The sequence below is a fragment of the Callorhinus ursinus genome, unplaced genomic scaffold (assembly GCF_003265705.2).
Source record: "Callorhinus ursinus isolate GAN/ISIS: 27379988/994484 unplaced genomic scaffold, GSC_fseal_2.0 scaffold29, whole genome shotgun sequence".
NCBI classification, from domain to species: domain Eukaryota; kingdom Metazoa; phylum Chordata; class Mammalia; order Carnivora; family Otariidae; genus Callorhinus; species Callorhinus ursinus.
In genome coordinates, this window is record NW_027397091.1 from 15,569,933 (window position 1) to 15,592,209 (window position 22,277).

General features: G+C 42.9%; 1 protein-coding gene across 1 annotated transcript in view; it reads left to right on the plus strand.

The window, feature by feature from the left end:
- DTD1 (D-aminoacyl-tRNA deacylase 1) overlaps nucleotides 1-19,723 on the plus strand; it is a 144,107-nt gene extending 124,384 nt beyond the window's left edge. The window contains exons 5-6 of the mRNA XM_025876930.2: nucleotides 4,557-4,728; nucleotides 19,150-19,723. Coding sequence (XP_025732715.1) covers nucleotides 4,557-4,709 — 153 coding nt within the window. The 3' untranslated portion in view covers nucleotides 4,710-4,728; nucleotides 19,150-19,723. The remainder of the gene's footprint in view (nucleotides 1-4,556; nucleotides 4,729-19,149) is intronic.
- Nucleotides 19,724-22,277: the final 2,554 nt, after the last annotated feature.

Genomic DNA, 22,277 nt, shown 5'->3' on the forward strand with positions numbered 1-22,277 from the left:
GGGAGAGAGAGAGAGACCATCTTAATCAGGCTTCATGCTCAGTGCAGATCCCGATGTGGGGCTCAGTCTCACGACCCTGAGATCGTGACCTGAGCCGAGATTAAGATTTGGACACTTAACCAACTGAGCCACCCAGACGCCCCTGTAATCCCCATTTTAAAGCAGTGGAAGCTGGGTACTGGCTACCCCTGCCACTCTGCCTGTAGTATACAGCACTTCTTTGCCCTCGTCTTCATTGCTAGAAGATACGTAGGGACCTTGAGGCCATCTCTGTTTGCCAAATTAAAGAGAAACTGGTTCTGACACGGGTCCAGCTCCTTGGTGGTTTAGCAGCAAGTTGCCTGTATATTTCTACCTCGATGGTTGAGGAAGTCGGAAGGCTCCAACACAACACTAACTCAGCCTTAATTAGCTGGGAACAAGGCTGGCTGATAAAGGGGGCGGGAAACTTTGCTCTGTAGCCCCCTGAATCCCCTCAGGTCCTGTCGGCTGTGATTTCCATCGCACACGCATGTGATAGCAGGGCCAGACAGGGCCACTTCGGAAGTAGCAAGTGGCTCGGGTCAGCAGAGAGGGAGGGAGAAGCTGGGAAGATGTCTGTACCTGTGGTGCCGGCAGCTGGCAGTGGTTTCTGTGTGGGATGCTGATGATAATACAGCTGTCACTGGCTTGTTCAGAGCCAACGGGATCACACGGGGGTGGGGGGGAGTGCAAAGTGGAAGGCCCCAACAGGGGGCCCATATCTGTCCCATTGACATGACATCTGTCAGATGCTGAAGAAGAAACGTGACTGTCCTTAGGTGGGACTTGACCTCTCCAGTGTGGTTGCGGTCCCTGTTGTCTGGTACTTTGTTACTTCCCTCAGTTTGCTACCCGTCTAGCCCTTTAAGGCATTTCGGTTTGCAAGCCGGGCAGTAGTACGCATGTGCAACTGGTTTAGTCTTACATTATGCTGTTCAAGCATGGACCTCTTTATGACAAGGAAAATCCTTTATTTGCTCTGGATTTAATCATGAGTTGGGGAGTTTGGGGGTCTAGATATCTGCAGCATCCCCCCTGCCTTAGCCCCCTCAGAACTTTCCAGGATCCACCACGAAAAGTACAGGCTGGCCACAGAACGGTTACCGGCCCCTGGCAGCGTCTATGTGCCCAGAGCTGCCTTTGGAAGGTTGGATTTCTTCCTGTGGTACTAGAGCCTGTACGGCTTGGACAGTGTTTCCTTTGCATTATGGACATCCTCATCAGTTAATTAAAAAACAAACAAAGAACAAACCAAAAGTACTCCATTTCAGTGTTTGTAGATCATGTGTTCACAGGACTGTAGTTGTTTACATTCTCCTTGACATGCATCTCCCTGTTAATTTGAAAGCTGTTGACATCCTACATGATTCCATATGCATTACCAATTTCTTTTCTTCTTTTTCTTTCTTTCTCATTTGTTTCCTTTTAAAAAAAAATCCAACTGCTTTCTTGCTTTGAGATGTAAATTCCAAGTTTTGGCTGCCTTGGATTCCAAGTTTTCTGAGAAAAGGCTTAAATTTATTAGGTTAGTTCACAATGTTCTCACAGAGAACTTAGAGGCATGGAACCATATGTGGTTGGGGTTGTATTAAGATAAATAACATAAGAGAATCAGCATTACATCGTTCACAGAAACTCGGGCTATGCCTGTCACTTCAATAATTATCACACGTGATTTACAAGTGTCCGTGGTGGGAGGGGACAGGGTTGGGGTGAAAGTTCAAATCGATGTTTGCACAGTTTCACACTCTGTTGGTGGCACCTCCGAGTCAGTGCAGAATCAAATGGGCACTGTGGGCACCGGAGAAACCTCTGAGAAGTCTGCTTTAATTGGGAATTATTCCCTGTCACCCTCCCAGGGTCTGGCTTCTCACCAGCATTTAAGAGTAGAAAGTAAAGAACAGGTCGGTTGACAAACAGGCCTTTGCATGGGATTGAATCTTAGCAGTGGGGGGAGGCTTGGTTTGGCTAAGTCAGTGGTGGTACTCAACATTTTCTATATTTACCTCTAAAGAGGGGACACAAAACGGAGAGGGTCTCTTTTTAAAATAAAGATCATGCTTTCTTAGTGCCTAACTTGGAACATGTTCATGATTTTATGTGTGTGTGTGTAATTTGTCTGTAGATACACACGTAAACACAGACACAGACACTGATGTAAACGTAAGCTGCTGGCAGCCGAAGGCGGCTTATACAGTTCACTGCAGAACATTGATTTCCAGATGTTTGGATTTCATGAACTAGGAATATAAAAAATAAAAAAGAAATGGGGAGGTGTCCAGCATGGAGTGCCAACTCTGTGTTTTCTAAGATCATTAACAAATTTCTTTAGTGATGGCTGTTAGCTAGACTTATGGTGATCAGTTTGCAATATATACAAATATCAAATCATTATGTGTACACCTGAAACTCCTATATGATGATTATATATAGCTCAATAAAAAGTTTTTTTAAATTGTAGTAAAATACACATGAAATTTACCAATCCTAGCTATTTTTAAGTGTGCAGTTCAGTAATGTTAAGTACATTCACATTGTGCAATCCAAGATTATTTTTGGGAAAAAAAAAAAAGAACAAGACAGAAGGACCCCCATCTACTATCCTCCTCATTTCATAAAGAAAAGGAGCATTTTAACACCAAAAGAGGAATGTGGATGGAAGTCTGTCCTCTTAGATGCAAGAAATTCCTCTCTTATCTGTGGCAGAATAGTACAGAGAAAAATGCCACCAAGCACACAGTTCAGTAGTTGCTATTTTCACAAGAGTTTGTTGATGAAGGAAGCTATGTGTTGGTTTACATCCTGGGCATCTTATTGTTAGTGGTCCAAGCGCCAGTAGCAAGCAGTTTACATACTTGCACTGGTCAGCAGCCCTGTTCTGTATCTGGTTGTGTTTTTATAAAAGTAAAAGTTGACAGTATGGTGGAAGCCCATATATATTCATTCCACTATGATCCCATTCTCTTCTGTGTCTCCTCAAACTTAACTACTGTGCTGAAGTTGGTTTGTATTCTCCTAGTCATACTGTATCAGCATAAGCCTGTTATCAGTGTATAGTGTTGTTTTGTGTAAATGGAATCCTGCATATAGCCTTTTGAAACTTAATTTGGTTCACATAACATGATCTATTTTGATATATGTAGATCTGCTTTACAGTATTGCTTTATTTGACTATATACCACATTTACATTTATCTATCCTTCTGTCAGTGGACATTTGGTTTCTGGGTTTTTTGCTGATACAAACAATAGTGCAGTGCTCATTCCTGTGAGCCTTTCCTATGCACACGAATGGGAATTTGTCCAGGGGAGTTATTTGGGGGGAGAGTTGATGGGTCAAAGGTGAAGCGATGTCTTCATTCACAAAGTCTAATTAGCATATTAACTAGCCTCATTGTTTACTATAGCTTTTCAGGTAAATGGGGAGTGGGAAAGATAAGTCAACCATTAATACATTTGGTTTTCTGGACCAAATTGAGAGCTGCTGATTGTAGATCTATCTTAAGATTCAATTCAAAGTCTGTCTATAATCAAGAGATGACATGGCAGGTTAGTTAATAAGTGTTTTCTTTGTGTGCTTGGATGTGGGACAGTGACTGGGAGAAGCCAGCTCTTCATTAAGTTTCCCTCTTTCCATGTGAACTATAAAATGTTTGCAGTCCTGATCTGGGAGGCAGATGAAACTGGGTGTTGCTGTCTCTCGTTAACAGATGGCTTTTTTGGTCTAAGAAAATCCTGCGGGCCCAGACTTGGCCAGTGTGCTCTGACAAGTTTCTCAGCAGGCCTTTCTGGAGTGTCCTTGCTGTTGCTCAGAGTGTCAGATGATGTTTCTTTCGACTGTCTAGTCTGTGGTTTCCTTGAACAAGTTGGGGAGACTATCCAGGGGAGAAGTGGACCCACGTTCCTCTGGAGTCGGATGCCAGAGGCATGTCCCCCAGCTGGCCCAGAGGAGGTCTGAGAGGGCTCCCGGGGCCAGCGTCCCTGTGTAGCCACCATGCGGCCTACTAGGAGCACTTAGGGTTTTGGCTGTGGGTACGTTCAGTCTCAACAAAGAGAGCTGAGACGATGTCTAAAATTGCTTAATGTCCTTTCTTCAGAGCCTTCTCTCTTACCTTCAGCAAATAGAGGAGTGTGTTGATCACTCTTTAGAAAACAGTAAGTGGGAAGACAACTTGGTTAAAAAAGGCTTTAGAGACGTCAGAGGAAAAAAAAAACAGAATAAAAGCTTTCTCACTTTTGGGCTCTTCTCAGCCGTCAGTGAAGCCTGTTGACCATTTTCAAAGAGCACATGGCAAGATGAGTTATGGGTGGGGAAAGTCCAGAGAGGTCCCACGTGTGACTAATGTGTGTTAACAGTTCGGGTGCCTGACTGACAGACATTTCGCAGCCCGTTTGGCACAACTGAAACCCTGAGGCACACCGGGTTATCAGACAGAAGTGTGTTCAGTGGTTGCTGCGTGTGAAGTAATCGGTGTTTTGGATATACAGGCACATGTTTACGTTTGTAAAACAAGTCTTTTTACTTTTTATAATCAGCTGTCAAAGCTTGAAAAACAGCAGCAGAGGAAAGAAAAGACCAGAGCCAAGGGGCCTTCTGAGTCAAGCAAAGAGAGAAATGCCCCCCGAAAAGAAGACCGCAGCGCCAGCAGTGGGGCAGAAGGTGACGTGTCTTCCGAGCGGGAGCCGTAGACTTAGGGATGGAACTCAGGTAGGAGCCTCCCCTCCCTGCATAGCTCCGTCTTCTCACATTTTGGGCAAATGGTAACAGATGGGGAACAGAATGGCTTTTGAGGCAGAATTCATCTTGTGGGCATTCCACCCATGGCTTCCTGGGATCTGCCGCCTTCCCGGGTGGAGAGAAAAGTGGAGGTGCAGGCGGGGAATCTGTGGGCCTGGGGTGTTCTCCTTCCTCACTTGCCTGTGTTGGCCGACAACTGCTGCTACTGGGAGCGTTTCCAGAGTGTTCGCAGATGTGCGATCCAGACCAGGAGCCTTACCACTGCTCCCACCTCTCCACTCCTGCTCTCAGCAGCTCCAGCAGGACCGTGGTCACCTACAGCCTGCTCCTCTCAGAGCTGCCCGCCTCCTGTTCTTCCATCCTTCACTTCGTCCTGCCTGGCACCGACTGCACTCCCAGTGTCCCTTTCCTAAAATCGGGCTTCATTCTCGTCACTTCCACACCCAGGAATGCGTCTTAAGTCCGCCTCCTTGCCTTTGCTCAAGTTCATTCCCCCAGCAAGCACATTTTGGAGAGCCTCTTAACTTGTCAGAGTTCACAAGTTCAGGGAGAAGCATAGAACTAATTAGACATCAGTGTGGTTTGTTGTGGAGGTGGTGGAAATGTGAGGTGGTGGAGAGGGAAGTTGGGGAGGCTCCATAGAGGGCAGGACCCCAGAACCAGACCTCAGAGGACCTATGGAAATGGGCAGATGAGGGGCGAGGGTGGGAGCTGCCTAAGCCAGGAGAAGAGTAGATGCAAACACTGTTGGGTGTGGGACAAGGACAGAGAGTTTTGGAACAGAGGTGGAGAAGAATGGCTGAACCGCTAGGTACAATTTGGGGTGGGATTGTCTGGGGAGCTTCTGTAAAATTAAAGAAGTAGGAGAGTTCTGGGTCATAAGGGTCTGGCATGCAACTGGGGAATTTGGATTTCATTCTGGGATGGCGGGAAACCTCTGAAATGGTTCGAATGTACAAGTGACATAAGCAGGTCCAGAGTTTAAGGGGATCACGCTAGCAGCTGAGGGGAGTGAGGCTAGAACCAATAGGCCAGTTGGGAGGGGGTAGCAGAAATCAAGAGAGGAGCGAGGTCTGGCCATCCGTCTCGGAGCCTTCAGCTTATATATAGTCTGTGGTTTCAAACCAAGTCAGCGTATAGGTGTTGAGTGGCAAGAGAGGAGAACATTCATAAGATGGTTTTCTGCCTTCTCTTTCCCTTCTGAAAGGGAAGTCCATCTGTGAAGTGACCTTTAGGATGCACACTGCCAGACACTGAGCTATGTTACAGAGTCCACAGTGATACTTGGGTGCAGTGGAGCTGGTTTACAAACACAGCCAGACCAAAGAACTCAGAAAGATTGCGTTGTGGACTCACTAATAGTTTTAAGGGGAAGGAAGCACTGGATAATAAATCCTGTCATGTCCCCTTGACTTATCCCCTAATCACTCCGTTTCCTTCCCTTTAACTATGGGGGATGACAGAGCCGTAGTCACTGGTCTTGGCTGATTTTTCTCACACTCACATGAAAGTGAAGCAGGAATCAGAGGGAGGTTTTTTCACACTCAGCCTCATTCGTCACACTCACAAGCCTCTCCCCCACCCCCTTTTCTTGGTCTGGACCTCAAGACATGGGTTTTTATTCATGAACTGGAACAGTTGGTGTCAGGGAGAGTCTTCTGAAAAGTGCTGTGTGGTGTCTAAATAATGTTAAATATTCACAAATACACAGTAACATTTACTTGTGTAATTTGTGGCCTTTACATCACATAAAACTTCCATTCCCACCCCTTCAGAACTTTGTGATGATTTGCTCATATCAGTGGTCAGTTTTGTCATCACAAATACTGCTGGTGCTTCTGACTTACAGTCTGAACAGAAACTTTCAGTCTGAGGGGTGAAGCACAGAGAGGCTCTTGAAGTTTGTTTTACAAGTATGCTCGTTAAGTGGGTCCAGCAATAACTCAAACTCACTGAGTTTTTATTTTCATCCTGCCAATTTCTGTGTGACTGTAAGTTGTGTCATTTTTGCTTCCTTGGTTTTTCTTCATTAACTAAAAGAGTAAATCTCCTCCCTTCACCAGTGCTGTTGTGAAAGGTAGGCAGGTAAAGCCATAATGCTGGGTGACCATCCTAGCAGGCTGGGGCAGGAGGGGCAAGTCTCCCCATGCGTTTGTGGTGCTTCTTCTTAAGCCTCCCCTGCCCGCTGGGGATCCTGTTAGAGAGACCGCCCTGGCACTCACTCCTGCCGCCTGGACCAAGGATGAAGGACTGGTCAATCTGATGGCCAGGGAGTGACAATCATTATAGTGGGTGGTTCCTTGGTTCAGAAGCAAAATCCAGACCCAACATTTTCTATTTCTCCTCCTTGGACCAAGGGCAGCTGCCCAGCCTGCACGGTGTTTTGCTGTCTTGGCCCTACTCTGACATGGCACCATATGTTTTCCCTTTAGTTTTAAGATTATATAAATCATAGCTTCTTCCCCAGTGAGTCTTGGGACTTTACAATAAATTTTAAAAAATTGGATTTTCAGACTCCCATGATGAACTCAATGAATAGATAAGGAATAAATATATAATCACTCATCTCCCAGTAACCAAACCCAGCTTAACAATGTAAACATACACACACGCACAAATTCAAATGTGTCTTGGACCTTGTATTTTCAAAATGGCTTTAAAAAAATTCCTATGCCACCTAGTTGATTTCTTTCTTGACTATGTTATCTACTTGCTAATGTATTTTAGAAATTTAATGTTTTGATTTTTGATGTAACTGTTTCTGTTACATTACTTTGAATCTTTGTTTTATTTATTGAGGGGTACTGAATTCTACTCTTTATATCAGTGTAAAACATAACTTTCTACTTGTGTTAAATTTTGGCCTCAGAATAATTCCAGTAAATTAGTTAGTCTAGTTAGTTAGATTAGAATAATTCCAGTAGAAAGGCGTCCTGGACATTAGCATCCTGTGGCCAGTGGGCAGCTTGGGAATGATTTTGCCATTTCTGTGGGCAAGAAAAACACCTGAAAGCCCCATGCATAGAGGAAGAGACACTAACTATGTATCACAGAACATCCTGGAGGACATGTTCACAATAGAAAACAGCACACAGTAAAACGGGGAAGAGGTGAAAGTGGGCATTTCTTTCCAACATCTCCCAAAGTTTAAGAGGCAAAATTTCTCATAGACTTGTAGGTATTTATTTTTTGCTTTTCTAAAATTGGTGGAAAAATTAAAAACCTATAATCATGTTTATTCTCAAGGTATTACAGATTGGATAGTATAGAACTTGGGGTAAATCATGCTACAGTTGACCCTTGAACAACATGGGTTTGAATTCTATGGATTCTCTTATCATGGATTTTTTCAGTATATGTATTGAAAAATTTTTTGGAGATTTGCAACAATTTGAAAAAGTCCACAGACAAACCCTGTAGCCTAGAAATAAAAAAAAAAATTAAGAAAACGTTAAGCATGTCACGAATGCATAAAATATATGTAGGTACCAGTCTGTTGTATCAGTTACAACCATAAAATACACATAAATCTATTATAAAAAGTTAAAATTTACCAAAACTTACACACACAAATACTTAACAGACTATATGTGGCACCATTTACAGTGGAGAGAAATGTAAACAAGTGTGAAGATGCAGTATTAAATGGTAACTGCATAAAATTAACTATAGCACATGCTATATACTACCATAATAATTTCCTAGCCACCTCCTGTTGCTAGTGCAGTGAGCTCAGGTGTTCTGAGCACCTGCTTCAAATGTGTGACACTTATCATCTCCCCGTGAGCAGTTTGTCTCTGCAGTAAATTGCAGATCGTAGTAAAAAGTGATCTCTCGCAGTTCTTGCATATTTTTCGTCATGTTTAGTGCAGTATCCTAACCCTTGAGTAACACTGTGGGACCCATCGAAGTGCCACTAGTGATGCTGGGATTGCTCCCAAGAAGCAGAGAAAAATCATGACACCACAAGAAAAAGCTGAATTGCTTGATGTGTACCATAGATTAAGGTCTGAAGCTGCAGTGCACACCATCTGAGGATAAATGAATCCAGCGTAAGGAACATTGTAAAAAAAAAAAAAAGAAAAGGAAATTCACAAAGCCATTGCTGCAGCTATGCCAGCAGGCACAGAAACCTTGCACTTTTTGCAAAATACCCTTTTATCTCATATTGGAAATGCAGCTTTTATGTGGGTGCAGGATTGCTGTAAGAAAGGCATACCTGTAGACTCAAAGATGATTTGAGAAAAGAAAAGGTGAAATCATTATGCGACGACTTAAAGTAAAAGGAAGGTGAAGGATCTAAAACTAGAGAATTGAATGCCAGCAAAGGATGGTTTGATAATTTTAGAAAGAGGTTTAGCTTTACAAATAGCAAGGTAACAGGAGAAGCAGCTTTTGCTGACCAAGAGGCAGCAGACGAGTTCCCAAATACCATTGAGAAAATCACTGAGGAGAAAGGATATCTGTCTGAGCAGGTTTTTAAGGCAAAGTACCCTATTCTGGAAGAAAATGTCCCAGAGGACATTTATTAGTAAGGAAGAGAAGTAGGTATCAGGATTTAAGGCAGGGAGGGAGAGGCTAACTGCTGTTTTGTGCAAATGCAGTTGGGTTTATGATCAGGATTGCCCTTATCTATAAAGCTGCTAACCCCCAGCCTTGAAGGGAAAAGATGAACACCAGCTGCTATCTTTTTGGTTACATAACAAGAAGGCCTGGACAGTGAGAACCCTTTTGCTGGATTGGTTCCATTGATGCTTTGTTCCTGAAGTCAGGGAGTACCTTGCCAGGAAGGGACTGCCTTTTTAAAGTCTTTTTGATGTTGGTCAATGCCCCTGGCTACAGAACCCCATGAGTTGAACACTGAAGGTGTCAAAGTGGCCTGTGGTCTCCAAACACCTGGTTTCTAATTCAGGCTCTAGATCAGGGATCTAGATGTGTGTCAAGGTCCTACATGAGGACCTTGAAGGCTTGTCGCACACGGGACTGTATGGAAAGCATTGTCTGTGCTCTGGAAGAGAACCCCGATAGAACATCAAGAAGGTCTGGAAGAATTACTCCATTGAATATGCCACTGTTATTACAGAAAATTCTGTGAAAGCCATCAAGCCTGAAACAATAAATCCCTGCTGGAGAAAACTGTGTCCGGATGTTGTGCATGACTTCACAGCATGTACAACAGAGCCAGTCACGGGAATCATGAAAGAGATTGTGGATATGGTTTAAAAAAAAAAAAAAAAAAAAAAGTGAGTGGAGGGGGTGAAGGGTTTCATGATATGGATCTTGGAGAAATTCAAGAGCTAACGGGCACCACAGAGGAATTACCAGAAGATGCCTTGAGGGAGAGGAGTGTCAGGCGATGGGGAGGAAGACCTAGAAGCAGCAGTGGCAGAAAACAAACTGTGTTAGTCTGGCAGAAGGGTTCCAGGCATTCCTGACTGCTTTCGGCTTCTTTTATGAGATGGACACTGAAACTAAAGCAAAGGTAGAGGAAGGATTGGTGCCATATAGAAACATTTTAGAGAAAAGAAGAAGCAAAAATGTCAGAAATGATGAGATTTGGTGTTTCCATGGTTACACTGAGTGTGTGTGCCTCTCCTGCCTCCCCTTCCACCTCCTGCACCTGCTGTGCTCCGCCACCCCGGGACAGCAAGACCAGCCTCTCTTCTTCCTCCACCATCTGCTCTTCGTGAGGACAGCGAGGATGGAGACCTTAGGGATGATCCACTTCTACTTACTGAATAGTAAATAATCATCATGCTGTACAGTTAGTAAACTGATGGGTTGTGTATGTGTGTGTCCTCGTGTGAAAACCTGGCAGCTGTGCAGCAAGGACTGATGTGTGTCATTGTCATCATCGCCCACGTATTCATCATGTGCAAGACGCATGTGGAAGCAGAGAGCGGAAGGTGAGCGATACTAATGTGAAATTGATGACACGTTTGTTCTCTTGCTGTCTTATAACCTTGCCTTCAAAGAATTACCATACAGTGTGCCTCTCTGTCTCATAACTGGACAAAGTGCACACTGGCCTATCATCACAGGTAAGTGGTTCTTAAAACAACATTAACAGTGTTTACAGTACTGTATTATGAATACGACTGTGATACCGTATGCCAGAAATATTGTATAATGATTCATTCATTAGCCTATAGGCTAGGCTCCCGTAAAGCAATCCTACCGCTACCTCTTCGTTCTCAACGCATTTAGTATTACACCTGTAAACAAATATGAATTTCTTTTTCACCCTCTCTTTTCATTTTTGGTGTCTGCAGTTAGTGATATGGATAACGTGTACAGTGACAGGGTGTTGTGTCCTGTAGGACGATGACATAGGTACTGACAGACAATTCATCTTGTGAACAGATGAAAGCTTCTGGTGCCGAGGGATACAGTACAGGACTGTGAATGTATTTTCTCCCCATGATTTTCTTAATGACATTGTCTTTTCTCTTGCTTACTTTATTGTAAGAACACAGTGCATAATATGTATGGCATACAGAAAATGTGTTGTTTATGTCAGCAATAAGGCTTTGGTCAGCAGTAAGCTATTAGTAGTTAAGTTTTTGGGGAGTCAGAAGTTCTGTGGATTTTTCAACTGTGTAGGGATTGGTGTCCCTAACTTCCATGTTGTTCAGGAGTCAAAAAAACAAACAAAAACTAGCCAGAGAAGGGACACAGTAGTGGAGGAAGCAAACTCAAGGGCACAGTGTTTTGAAAACAGTAGATGTGTTTTCCTTTTCCCTGTAAATCAAGGGCACTGCAGCCCTGTCATCATTATGGCCCTGGTGGGGGAGATGAGGAGAAGGTGAATGAGCAGGAATGATGTAGAGGGGATCCCCTGTCCACCAGGAGGGAAGGTGAAGGAAAGCTTCAGGTTAGGAGAGGCAGTGGGAGAGAGAAGAGGGACAGACGGTAGAGAAGCCTAAGGCCACACATCGTGTTGTGGCTCCAGGCTAGAGTCCTTGGGCTGCTGGTTAGGTTGATAGGAAAGCTGGAGGCCTGGGGTCCTGTGCTCTGATCCCTGGTGGGAGTCCTGGCAGGAGACTGCTGTGTAGGATGGCTGTAGGTCTCTGCAAGGCTGTTGCAGCTGAGTAGAAGGGGCAGCAAGACATGGTTAGGCAACAAGATGCAGCAGGAGTCAGTAGAGGGTCTCACCTGCCCCATGAGGGGTGTCGAAGAGAGGTGTGTTAGGGGTCCGTTGGGCTGACCGTGGGTCCCGGTGGAAGGAGTGAGGTGAGCCTGGCTCAGAGGCTAAGAGAGCCAGGACAGTTCAGCTCTCGATAGCACTGCTGCTCTCCGACCCTGCAGGTCTCAACCACCATCTCCATGTGGCTCCCAGGTGGGGCGTGAGGGGTCTGTAGTGCTAGTGAGGGCAGAAATGAGGTCAGGTCAGGCAGGGGCAGGGTCTCTGGCCCCTGAGCTATCAAGTGCTGCTCAGTGGTGTCCCCGGGGCTCAGCACCAGGTGCGGAACCACACCAGCCACCCAGGCACAGAGACCATTTGAGGACTCAGGCGTTCTGACACCCAGGCGAGCAGAATTACTAGGGGTTCAGGGTTGCCCCTGCTGCTACTCAGCGGGGTGGAGGCCTGTGAGGACGTTTGGATGGGCCCATGAAAATGCAGAAGCCACATTTTCTTTGCATATTTATGGAGCACTGTCTGGCTTTTTGACTGAGTGCGTGAGGCAAACCGTTTACTTATTGGCAGTTGAAGGTGGGTGTCCAGTTGGAATTCTAACCAGAGATGGCAGCGGAGGCCCGGTGGTTGGTGCTGACATCCCGGCATGGACAGACGTGAGGGGACCTCGGAGAGCCCACTGCCGCAGCCAGCCAAGGGCCAGGAAGGAGCTGGGTTCCCCCCGACATCTGGAATTATAGACATGTTCTCAGATTTGAAGACCCTAAAGGAGGCCAGGAGTAAATGACCTAGTTCTCCAATTATGTATTTGGGTTTTTCGTTGCCCATGGGCTTTTGTTGTCCCATCTGCTGAAATTTGTCATCCCAGTAGACCCACGGAATCATCACCAAATATTCAGATATCTCTAAGAGCTGAATTCAGTAGTGACAGAAGGCGACCTTGGCATTGACTGTGCTGCGCAGAAAAACAGCAGCCCCACCCCTGCCTCAGTGAGGGGAGCTGCAGTTTTCATTTGCTTTTCTTTACCAACAGAAAGAGCCCTAGGGAGCCTCACAGGACCTAAGGGAGCAGCTTTGAGTTTCCAACGCATGAGAGAGAAAGAAAAGGCAAAAGAAAATGGAGTGAGAGACTGCATGAGCTCGGGCATAGTTTTCTTTCAAAGTGAGTCAGAAACCTTCAGAGGACACTCCCAGGGTGCTGACATTTCTCTATCACAACTGGACATGGAAGTGCTAAAATGCACTTCTGTTTTTGTACTTGGTCTCATTCCTTCAGGCTCACTCACCTTGCTGGGAGGGTTCAAGGTTTCCTATGAGGCTGCAACTCCCTTTTCCTCCCTTTCTGGCCATAGCCAAAGGCGCATGACAGCCTCTCACGAGGACTGTATGCTCTCTGCCTTTGATTGCAAGGTCAATATGGTCTCATTTGAGTATTTACTTTGCTGCCATCATTAGGGTGTGGGAGGAATATGCTCCTGAGCAGCACCCCACATTTCTGTCCTCAAATGTCAACACACTTGAAACCAAGCAAGGAAAGTATTTTGGAAGCTGCCATCTGTTTGCTTTTTCAACTTGACCTTTGTCTGAATAATAAGATGTATCTGGCTGAGCACATTGCTTCCTAATGAGCTAGAGCAGTTGTGTGTGTGTATTCAAGGATAGTCATGTTTTCACTGTTTTTTGTTTTTTTCCCCTGTAGAAAGTAGAATCTCTTTCATTTACACAGCTTTCATTTTGCTTCCCTATGTCAACGTTCATTCCCAGTTCAGGTGCTGGTGCTTCATGTATAAAACTGTGCCTCTGAGGTGCTGTTTTTATTTTTTTAAACTTAAAATTTTTTTCGTGGTTGCCCTAGATGTTGCAATGCACATTTTAAAAAAAGATTTATTTATTTTTTTGAGAGAGAGAGCTTGTGAGCAAGTGGGAGGAGGGGCAGAGGGAAAGAGAGAATTCTCAAGCAGACTCCCTGCTGAGCACAGAGCCCAGCGTGGGGTTTGAACTCACGACCCTGAGATCAAGACCTGAGCTGAGATCAAGAGTTGGACGTTTAACAGACTGAGCCACCCAGGCACCCCGCAAATCCAAGTTTCTGACCTATATCATGTTTCTGCTGCCTGAAAAACTTCTCTTAATATTTCTTGAAATGCAGATCTAAGGAAGTCTATTTCCCTCACTTTTGGAGGATAATTTCAGTGGCACAGAATTTTAGGTTGATGGTTTTTTTCTTTCAGTAGTTTAAATATTCTATTGCACGCTCTTCTTGCTTGCATAGTTTCTTCTGAGAAGCCCTTTGCAGTTTTCATCCTTGTTCCGCTGTGGGTAAGGTGGGTTCACAGCTGTCCCCCATTCTTACCCCTTCCTCCTGTCCTCCCCTCCCCTTCGGCTTCTTTCAAGATTTTCTCTTTGTTTTTTTGCAGTTTGGGACATTCTTGGCCATTATTACTACTTCAAATACTTCTGCTCTGTTCTCTCTCTCTTCCTGGTATTTCAGTTATGTGTATGTTATATCTTTTGCAATTGCCCCACATCCCTTTTCCCCCCATTCTTTTCTCTCTTTGCATTTCAGTTTGGAAGTTTGCAATAACCGGTTTTCAAGCCCACTGATTCTTTGGCTGTGCTCAGTCTACTGATGAGTCCATCAAAGGCATTCTTTCTTTCTGTTATGGTGTTTTTTATTTCTAGCATTTCCTTTTGATTCTTTCTTGGAGTTTCCATCTCTCTGCTGTATTACCCATCTGTTCTTACATATTGTCTGCTTTACCCATTAGAGCCCTTAACATATTAATCGCATTTATTTTCCCTTGTCTGATAATTCCAACATCTGTATCACATCTTGAGTTTCACTCTGATGACTGCTTTGGGTCTTCTGAGCTTCTTGAACCTGTAAATGTTTGTCTTTTGATACATTTGGGAAATTTTAAGCAGTATTTCTTCAAAAATTATTTTCTGCCCCATTCTCTCTTCTAACCTGGAGGTGGTTATTATTCCCAAACCTTAATGTTGTTCTGGGTTTTGTTATTATACAGGAGGCTGATACAGAGTAGGTACATTATGTTACTTTGCCAGCAGTAGGGTTGGATTTCCAAGCGCCTAGGCTTCTACCTCAGTTTCATTTATTAGAAAATAAATAGCCAAGAAGCTGGCCATAGTTAGTGATTCTCTTTATTGCTAAAGCATTGAGCTAAGCTTACAGATAACCTAGAAGTATGCCATTTAATACAGTAGGTGCTACCTGTATGTGGATATTTAAGCATAAATTAATTAAAATTAAACAAAATTTAAAATTCATTTCCTTAGTCACAGTAGCCACATTTGGCTAGTGGTTGCCATATTGGATGGTGCTGACACAGAACAAGCCTGTCATTGCAGAAATTTCATTTGGACAAAAACAGTTCAGTTCTGTAAGACTGGCTTGATTAAATACATACAAATATACGTGAGCAATAGATAGCGTAGAAGTTAAGCCAAAAATAAAAACTAATTGCTGTTGAAGTTTCTTCCTTTAGCACACCACACCAGGCTTTCCTGTCTCTCTCCTCCCTCCCTCCCTTCGTTCCTTCCTTCGTTCCTTCGTTCCTTCCTTCGTTCCTTCCTTCCTTCCTTCCTTCCCTCCCTCCCTCCCTCCCTCCCTCTTTTTTCTTCTCTCATTCTCTTCTCTTTTTAAGTAGGCTCCATGCTGGGGCTTGAACTCACACTCCTGAGATCAAGACCTGAGCTGAAATCAAGATTCAGATGCTTAACCGACTGAGACACCCAGGTGCCTAAAATTTTCTGTCTTAATCAGGAAATTGAATCACTGTCCCCATGTTCTCATCACCAAGTCAGGCCCATTTGCCCTTGTGTAAAGGCAGAGATTCTTCACTTGACAGTTCAGTTCACTGGAATCTCTACAAATGCTAAGTCAGAGCGAATCCTTCTCTTATAACATGGACTTCTCAGACACTCATGTTTTCTCATAGAACAGCCTTTCTTTTCTAAGTAAGTGAATTCGAATTAGATTCCTAGCTGTGGCCTGAAATAAATACATAAAAGCTGGATTCTTTTGACAGTGGTTTGGAGAGCAGGTCTGTGGTCTGTGTATCTTAACTCAGGCACTTACATCTTGTGGTTGTTTGAATGGCCTGAAGCCAGAAGCAGATCAGCTGGAAATCAGCATCTTTGAGAGACTCAAACAGGCTGTTGAGTTATTCCTTTCTTCTGGTGCTGGACTATTCCCTCCTGCTCCTGATATTTGCAGGCAATAAAAGGGAACCACTCCAGAAACTTCTTTCCATAAGGCTGTGAAATTGTGGTGCTATGTTATCTCAGGCACTTACTGCTGCCTATCAGGTGTGTCTGGGCTGCAGGTCATGTCCACCCTCAGATGGCTCACCTGATTTGCAGGGACATCAGAAAAAGACACTTGGAAGCAGATGCCATCCTCTCAATAGCCCTCACTGGGAGGCACATTGCCCTTCCTCCAGGGCTTCTAAATTTTGACACCCTTTTGTGCAGTATCCTCTGTTTGTCCGCTTGCACATGACTTCTGCTCAGTGCTTGTGACCTGGCAGGTGGACCTCACAGATAGCTCCTCTCGCCTTTCCTGCTTTAGACCTTGTGAGTGTTATGATCTCCAGCCACACCCACCTGACAGCCAGCATCCTGACCCCTAGGTTTTTTCCACGGTTATGTTTAAGAAAATGAGAAGGAACATTTGTTACCATGAGATTGGAAATGAAAAGCAGCATCTATTTGACCAATCCATGTATCATGGTGAGGCAGTGGCTTTCAGGTGGAACAGTGTCTCCTGTTGGCCACAAGGCTCTTGCATGCAGTTTGGGAGCTCATCACTCATGTTATTTTTCTTTTTCTTTTTTTTTATTATTGTGTTAATCACCTACATTACATCATTAGTTTTTGATGTAGTGTTCCATGATTCATTGTTTGCATATACTCATGTTATTACTGTTGATATTATGATGAGCTGTGCCTTTGCATATCCCAATATTAGAATGGTTAATTCTGAAGGAATTCTTAGTTTAAACCCTTCAGGTTAAGTGCATTGTGAAGTCCCTGGGCCTGAGTGGTTTACTGTAAACTCAGAACTCCTGGGATGAAAACTCTCAGGATCCCTTCTAGTTCTGTAGTTCTCTGGTAGGGAATTGGAATTTCTAAATTGTCTTTCTCATAAAATTTCTTTTGACAGCTATTTTGTATTACAGAATTAATGCTCATTCATCACAGAAATTTGTTTAAAATGCCAAAATGCTCAAAAAAAATAAAAGTCACCTGTGATTTCATAGAGGATAATCATTATTAACATAATGCTTTTATAACATTTTCTCTAATCAGATAATTCTATATCTCTTTTTCTAATTTTACATAGTTAAAGACAGACTGTGTATATAATGTCACTGCTTTTATCATCTAATGGAATATTGTGAACATTTTCCAGGTCATTTATTCTTCTTCAGCAAACCTTATCATTTCCATCTGCACATCAAACATTGGAAGCATAAATTTATTATCTCAAAGCTTTGAAACATGTAGAATATTTATTTGAAGTAAATGTAAAAGAATAATATATTACAGCAGGATCTCAAAGCTCATTTTAAGTTCAAAACAAAGGTTTTAATCTGCACCAAGAAAATGAAGTTCCCCAAAGGTCAATGTGAGATCCAGTTTCAGGATTTTAGTTATTAATATTGCAGATGAGGAAAGAGGCATTAATACAGCCCAGGTGTCTAGATTTGGGTTAACATCATGATTAAAATATAGGAATATATGGATTGTTTTTCCTGACTTAAAAATGGAAGCAATATGGTTCCCAGGAATTATGTTACGGAATCCCTATCCCCTTGTGGTCTTTGAGATCTCTCTTAAGTAGTATAGGACTGTGACTGGTGGGTTTTAGAGCATGAGGATAGGCCTTGAGGAAATTTTCAGTCCCTTGTGTGGGTCTGTATAGGACTGGAGAACATAGCTGCAGTTATAATTAGCCTTTCTAGTGTGGGCCCATGGACCTCTGTATCAAGCTGGGTGCAGGAATGGAAGGCTGTTAATTCTGTGAGGCATCTGCTCACAATACAACCCTTTTCTAAGAATGCAGCCTGTGCTGGGTGCATCCAGAAGTATATTCACAGATGTGGTATCACTTTGCAACCTACTATTATCAGAATCTTGTGCTTTTACTGAAGTTCACCCAATTAGAATTTAGATCTCAGGGAATAGAAACTGCTGTATTAAGTTTGGGGTTTAGTTAAATTCTTGGATGTCAATTGCCTGCCTCACAAATCTTGGCAAGACCAGTTATTTTTCTTGTAGCCTCAGAATTACAGAGGGAAACTTGAGACACTTGGAGATTTTATACTGAAGAACCTACCATCCTTTGAACAGTATTAAAAATACCTCAAAAGCAAGTGTTTAGTTTATTCCCTGTTCCTATGCTTTATTTAAGTTCCCCTCTGCCTCCCTCTTGGTTGAAAGGATTTGGAAATGAGAGTTTTGTATCTTTTTTCAAGAAATTTGTCTATTTCATCTGTGTTGGCTAATTTGTGGGAATGAAGTTGTTTGTGACATACCTTTTTTATCCTTTTAATGTCTATAAAACATACTGATGTTGCCTCTTTGATTCCTGATATTCATAACTTATGTCTTCTTTTCTCTTGGTAAGTCCGGCAAGAGGTTTATCAACTGTATTGGTCTTTCCGTTTATTTTTTGTTTTTGTTTGAAATGTCATTAGTTTCTGCTCTAGTCTTTTTTTTCTTCTTCTGCTTGCTTTGGGTTTTATTCTGCTTTTATTCTTTCAGTTTCTTAATGTGGAAACTCAGATTATTGATGTGATAGCTTTTTTTCCCCCTAATAATAAGCTTTGAATGCTATGAATTTCCCTCTACGTACTGCCTTAGGTGCATATCACAGAGGGTGATATGTTGCCTTTTCATTTACATTCACTTTAAAATATTTTCTCATTTCTTTTTGATCCAAAGGCCATTAAGAAGTGAGTTAATTCCCAGATATCTAGTGTCTCTTTGAGCTCTAAGAATGAGGTTCTGATAAATTGGAGACTTGGGTGAGAAGGTGTTTGGATTTATACATGACAACATGGCAGATTGTTCATAGTAAAGTGAAATACTGTCATGCTGTTGTCATTGTCTGAACTGAAAGGATATCTTTAGCTGTTTCCTTAGGCTTGGTTATATTTTTTAAATAAGATTTGAGGGCATATTTTGGGACCTTCTCCTGTAATGTGTCTTATCTTTGTTCTTTGTAGTGCATTATCATTGGGCAGAACTGGATCCTGAAAAATTCATGAAAGATGCTGAGTACCTACACTGCTTTAAGAATCTGGAACTGAATCATGAAAAGACAGAAATAAGAAATTGGGACCCCGAGTAGCCCTGCAGAAACAAAGCAGAACAAAACAACAACACCAAAGGAATGACACCGTTTTCTGTTGTTGCTGTGGTCTAATAGCAGAAGTGGGTGCTGGCAGTGCAGGGGCCTGCACCCCATGCACATGGCAGCAGGGCATACACCTATGCTTCCCCCATGCAAAGACTGCTGGTTCCTGTGATTTCTTGGCTTGCTTTTGAAACAGGCTGGCCCAACATCATTTGTCACCGAGTCCTCCCTTCACATGTGTCCATGATGGGTCTCAACTGCATTCACGCTGTCCATGTTCTTCCCAACACTAGCTAAGTCAGGGCCCGGGTTAGGGTGTAAAGAGAACAAATATCGGTGATAATGTATTGTGTAAGACCTTTGCATCTTGTAAATTTTCTCATTTTTCTAAAAAGAAATAATAAAATCCTAAACCCCAACAAACCACTTTATTATTAAACAAATCCTGCTGTGTTTCTGCTTAATGATTTTGTCTATAGAAATACAATGTGTCTGACCCCACTCTGGGTATAATCTGTACTTCTTTTCAAATAACCCTCTTGCAAGAGGTCTTCCCTCAGTGGCCTACACAGATCTCTGATTCCATGGTGAGAGCCTATCACTGGTAATTTATAGTTGATGACATTTTACTTGGACATGAGATGGCAGGAAAGGGGAGTATACATGGAAAGGTAATCCAGTTTTGGAATGGCCCAGTGACCGAGACCGAGTGTGGCTGCCATCCCTGATTTATTTACCTTTGGGAGGTTCAAAAAAGGTCTCAGAATGTTGGACCATACAGATGCCCCTTTTCCAGGAGATAAATGGTTGTCCATAAATCCAGTATCTTCACAGTTATGTGAAGAAGGAACCACATTCTGCCAAAGAGTTTCTCAGTTAATTTTAATCTATTAGTGGCACAACCATAGTGGTCATTTTTAGACATTATATGATGTTAGTAGTTACATATGTGTTACCATATATAATATAGACTTATATAACATCTATAATATTTTAATGCTTATACAAACAGAATTATCCTCTCTTGAAATACTTCTTGCCTAACTATAAAGGAGACATCTTTATTTGGCATTTTTGTATGCTGAAACTCTATCTGTGACCTTTATAATAACTTCTGAGTCTGTCTCATCTGACCCAGTTGTCTACTTCAAATAAAAACATAGAAAATACGAGAAAAAGAAAAAAAGCTCAAATTATACCTCCAATGTACAATCAAGTACTTGGAATATGGAATGGGAAAGGGTTTTGCCAGATGGCCTTTCTCTGAACCAATACAGATGGTTTGGGATAATCCATGATAGCATGAACCTCTGGATTTGAAATCATTACATTCCAGATGCAAATCCCCAGTCAGCTTCTCCAGCTGTATGGGCAGTGAGGTCCAAGAGGCTCTCCTGTTTGAATTATCTGTGTAGGCTTTTATAGGATGAATTGAAATTCACTGTAAAGTTACTCCATACTACAGTTTTGTAAACTTGGCTGTAGGGTCATGGACTTGCTGAACACATTTGTCAGACATTTCTCTGCCACAACATTTTATCACCACCAATTAATGCTTACTGAACAGCTGCAGCCTGCCCTTGTGCTAATTGGTCACGAGAATGGCATAGAAAGAAGAGCTAATGTGTTTGATGTCTGCATAGTGGTAAAATGATAAAGACTCTCATAGCCCACAGTCCAGTTCCTGGATCCCATTTTAAAGGGACATAGGCAAATTGGGGCATGAGCGGAGTCATGTGGGCAGTTGGCTGAATGATCTGAAAACCATGAAGGACTGAAGGGGAGAAACAAAACTGAATATTTGAAAGATATGGACAAGACACTTGGGTCAGGAACAAAAGAGGAGCCATGGGTATAAGTTGCATGAACACAGATGCTGGCTTGATATAAGGTAAAGCTTTCCAATGTGATTCAAAAGGGGATGGCAATGTTAGGAGCATTTAGCGTTTGGGCAGAAGTTCTGAGCATGCTTATGTGTGTGGAGAATTTTATTTAATTAATTTAAAAATCCTTCCTCACGGTTTGCAGTAAACCTGGTAAATGTCAGAATATGGTTGCTACTTTTGTAGCATTGGATTGAAGAAAGCTTTTCCATCATATTGAAGGCCTAGAAACTCCTAGAAACAGAAGAAGCAGCATGTACACTAAAGACTGGCTCAACAGGGTCAGATCTAACAACGGGGCAAGGTTGTGAAATAATAATGAAAGCTCAAGAAGAAACCCCATGACATCCACAGCTGCATCCAAGAGGCAGTTAATTCTGCCTTCTCCTACCCCTTCGCTCTTATGGAAGATCATTTCTACCCTTACTGGGGGACTCATGGCTAAAAGTAGATTTGGGGTGCAGTTCTACTTGCAGAGTATAAAACTCAGTCTTTACACCCTCCTAACATCTCCAGCTGCTGCTTGCTGTTTATTTTTAGGCTTGCTCTTTATTGTCCATTAAAACATCGTTTGAATGGGAATGGGAGAGGAGAATCGTCCCATGTATGGCTTCTCTGAGAAGGTTTGGCAGACTGCAGGCCTGTACTTTAAACAGAGCATTGTCCAATAACACTGTGCAGCAGGGTCTGTTTTCATTTGTCTTTCATGGTTTACTTCATAGGAGACCAAGCTCTTGGGAGATACAAAACATAGACCAAAGAAAGGCACCTTCTGGGGCTGGACATAGCATCACTTCATGGTTGGTGGTCCTCAGGAAGGCATTTTCTCTACCAAGCTGCATCCTGAAGAGCTGGGTGCATGCCTCCAGATAAAGTGGTAGTTTGATTGTAGGGAACAAACGGTTCCACAAACACACCCTTTCCTCTGACATGTTGTCATTTTAGTCACTCCAAAGCCAGAGAGGTGATCTTTTCTGTCAAACTGGTTTGTCAGATTCCTTTCCCTTTTTCAGCCAGGCACTGTCAGAATTGTTAATTTGCAATTCATTAACTGATTCAGATCTTTTAGGAGTAGAGTTAACCTCATTTCAGAAGACATGGAATAGTATCAAAG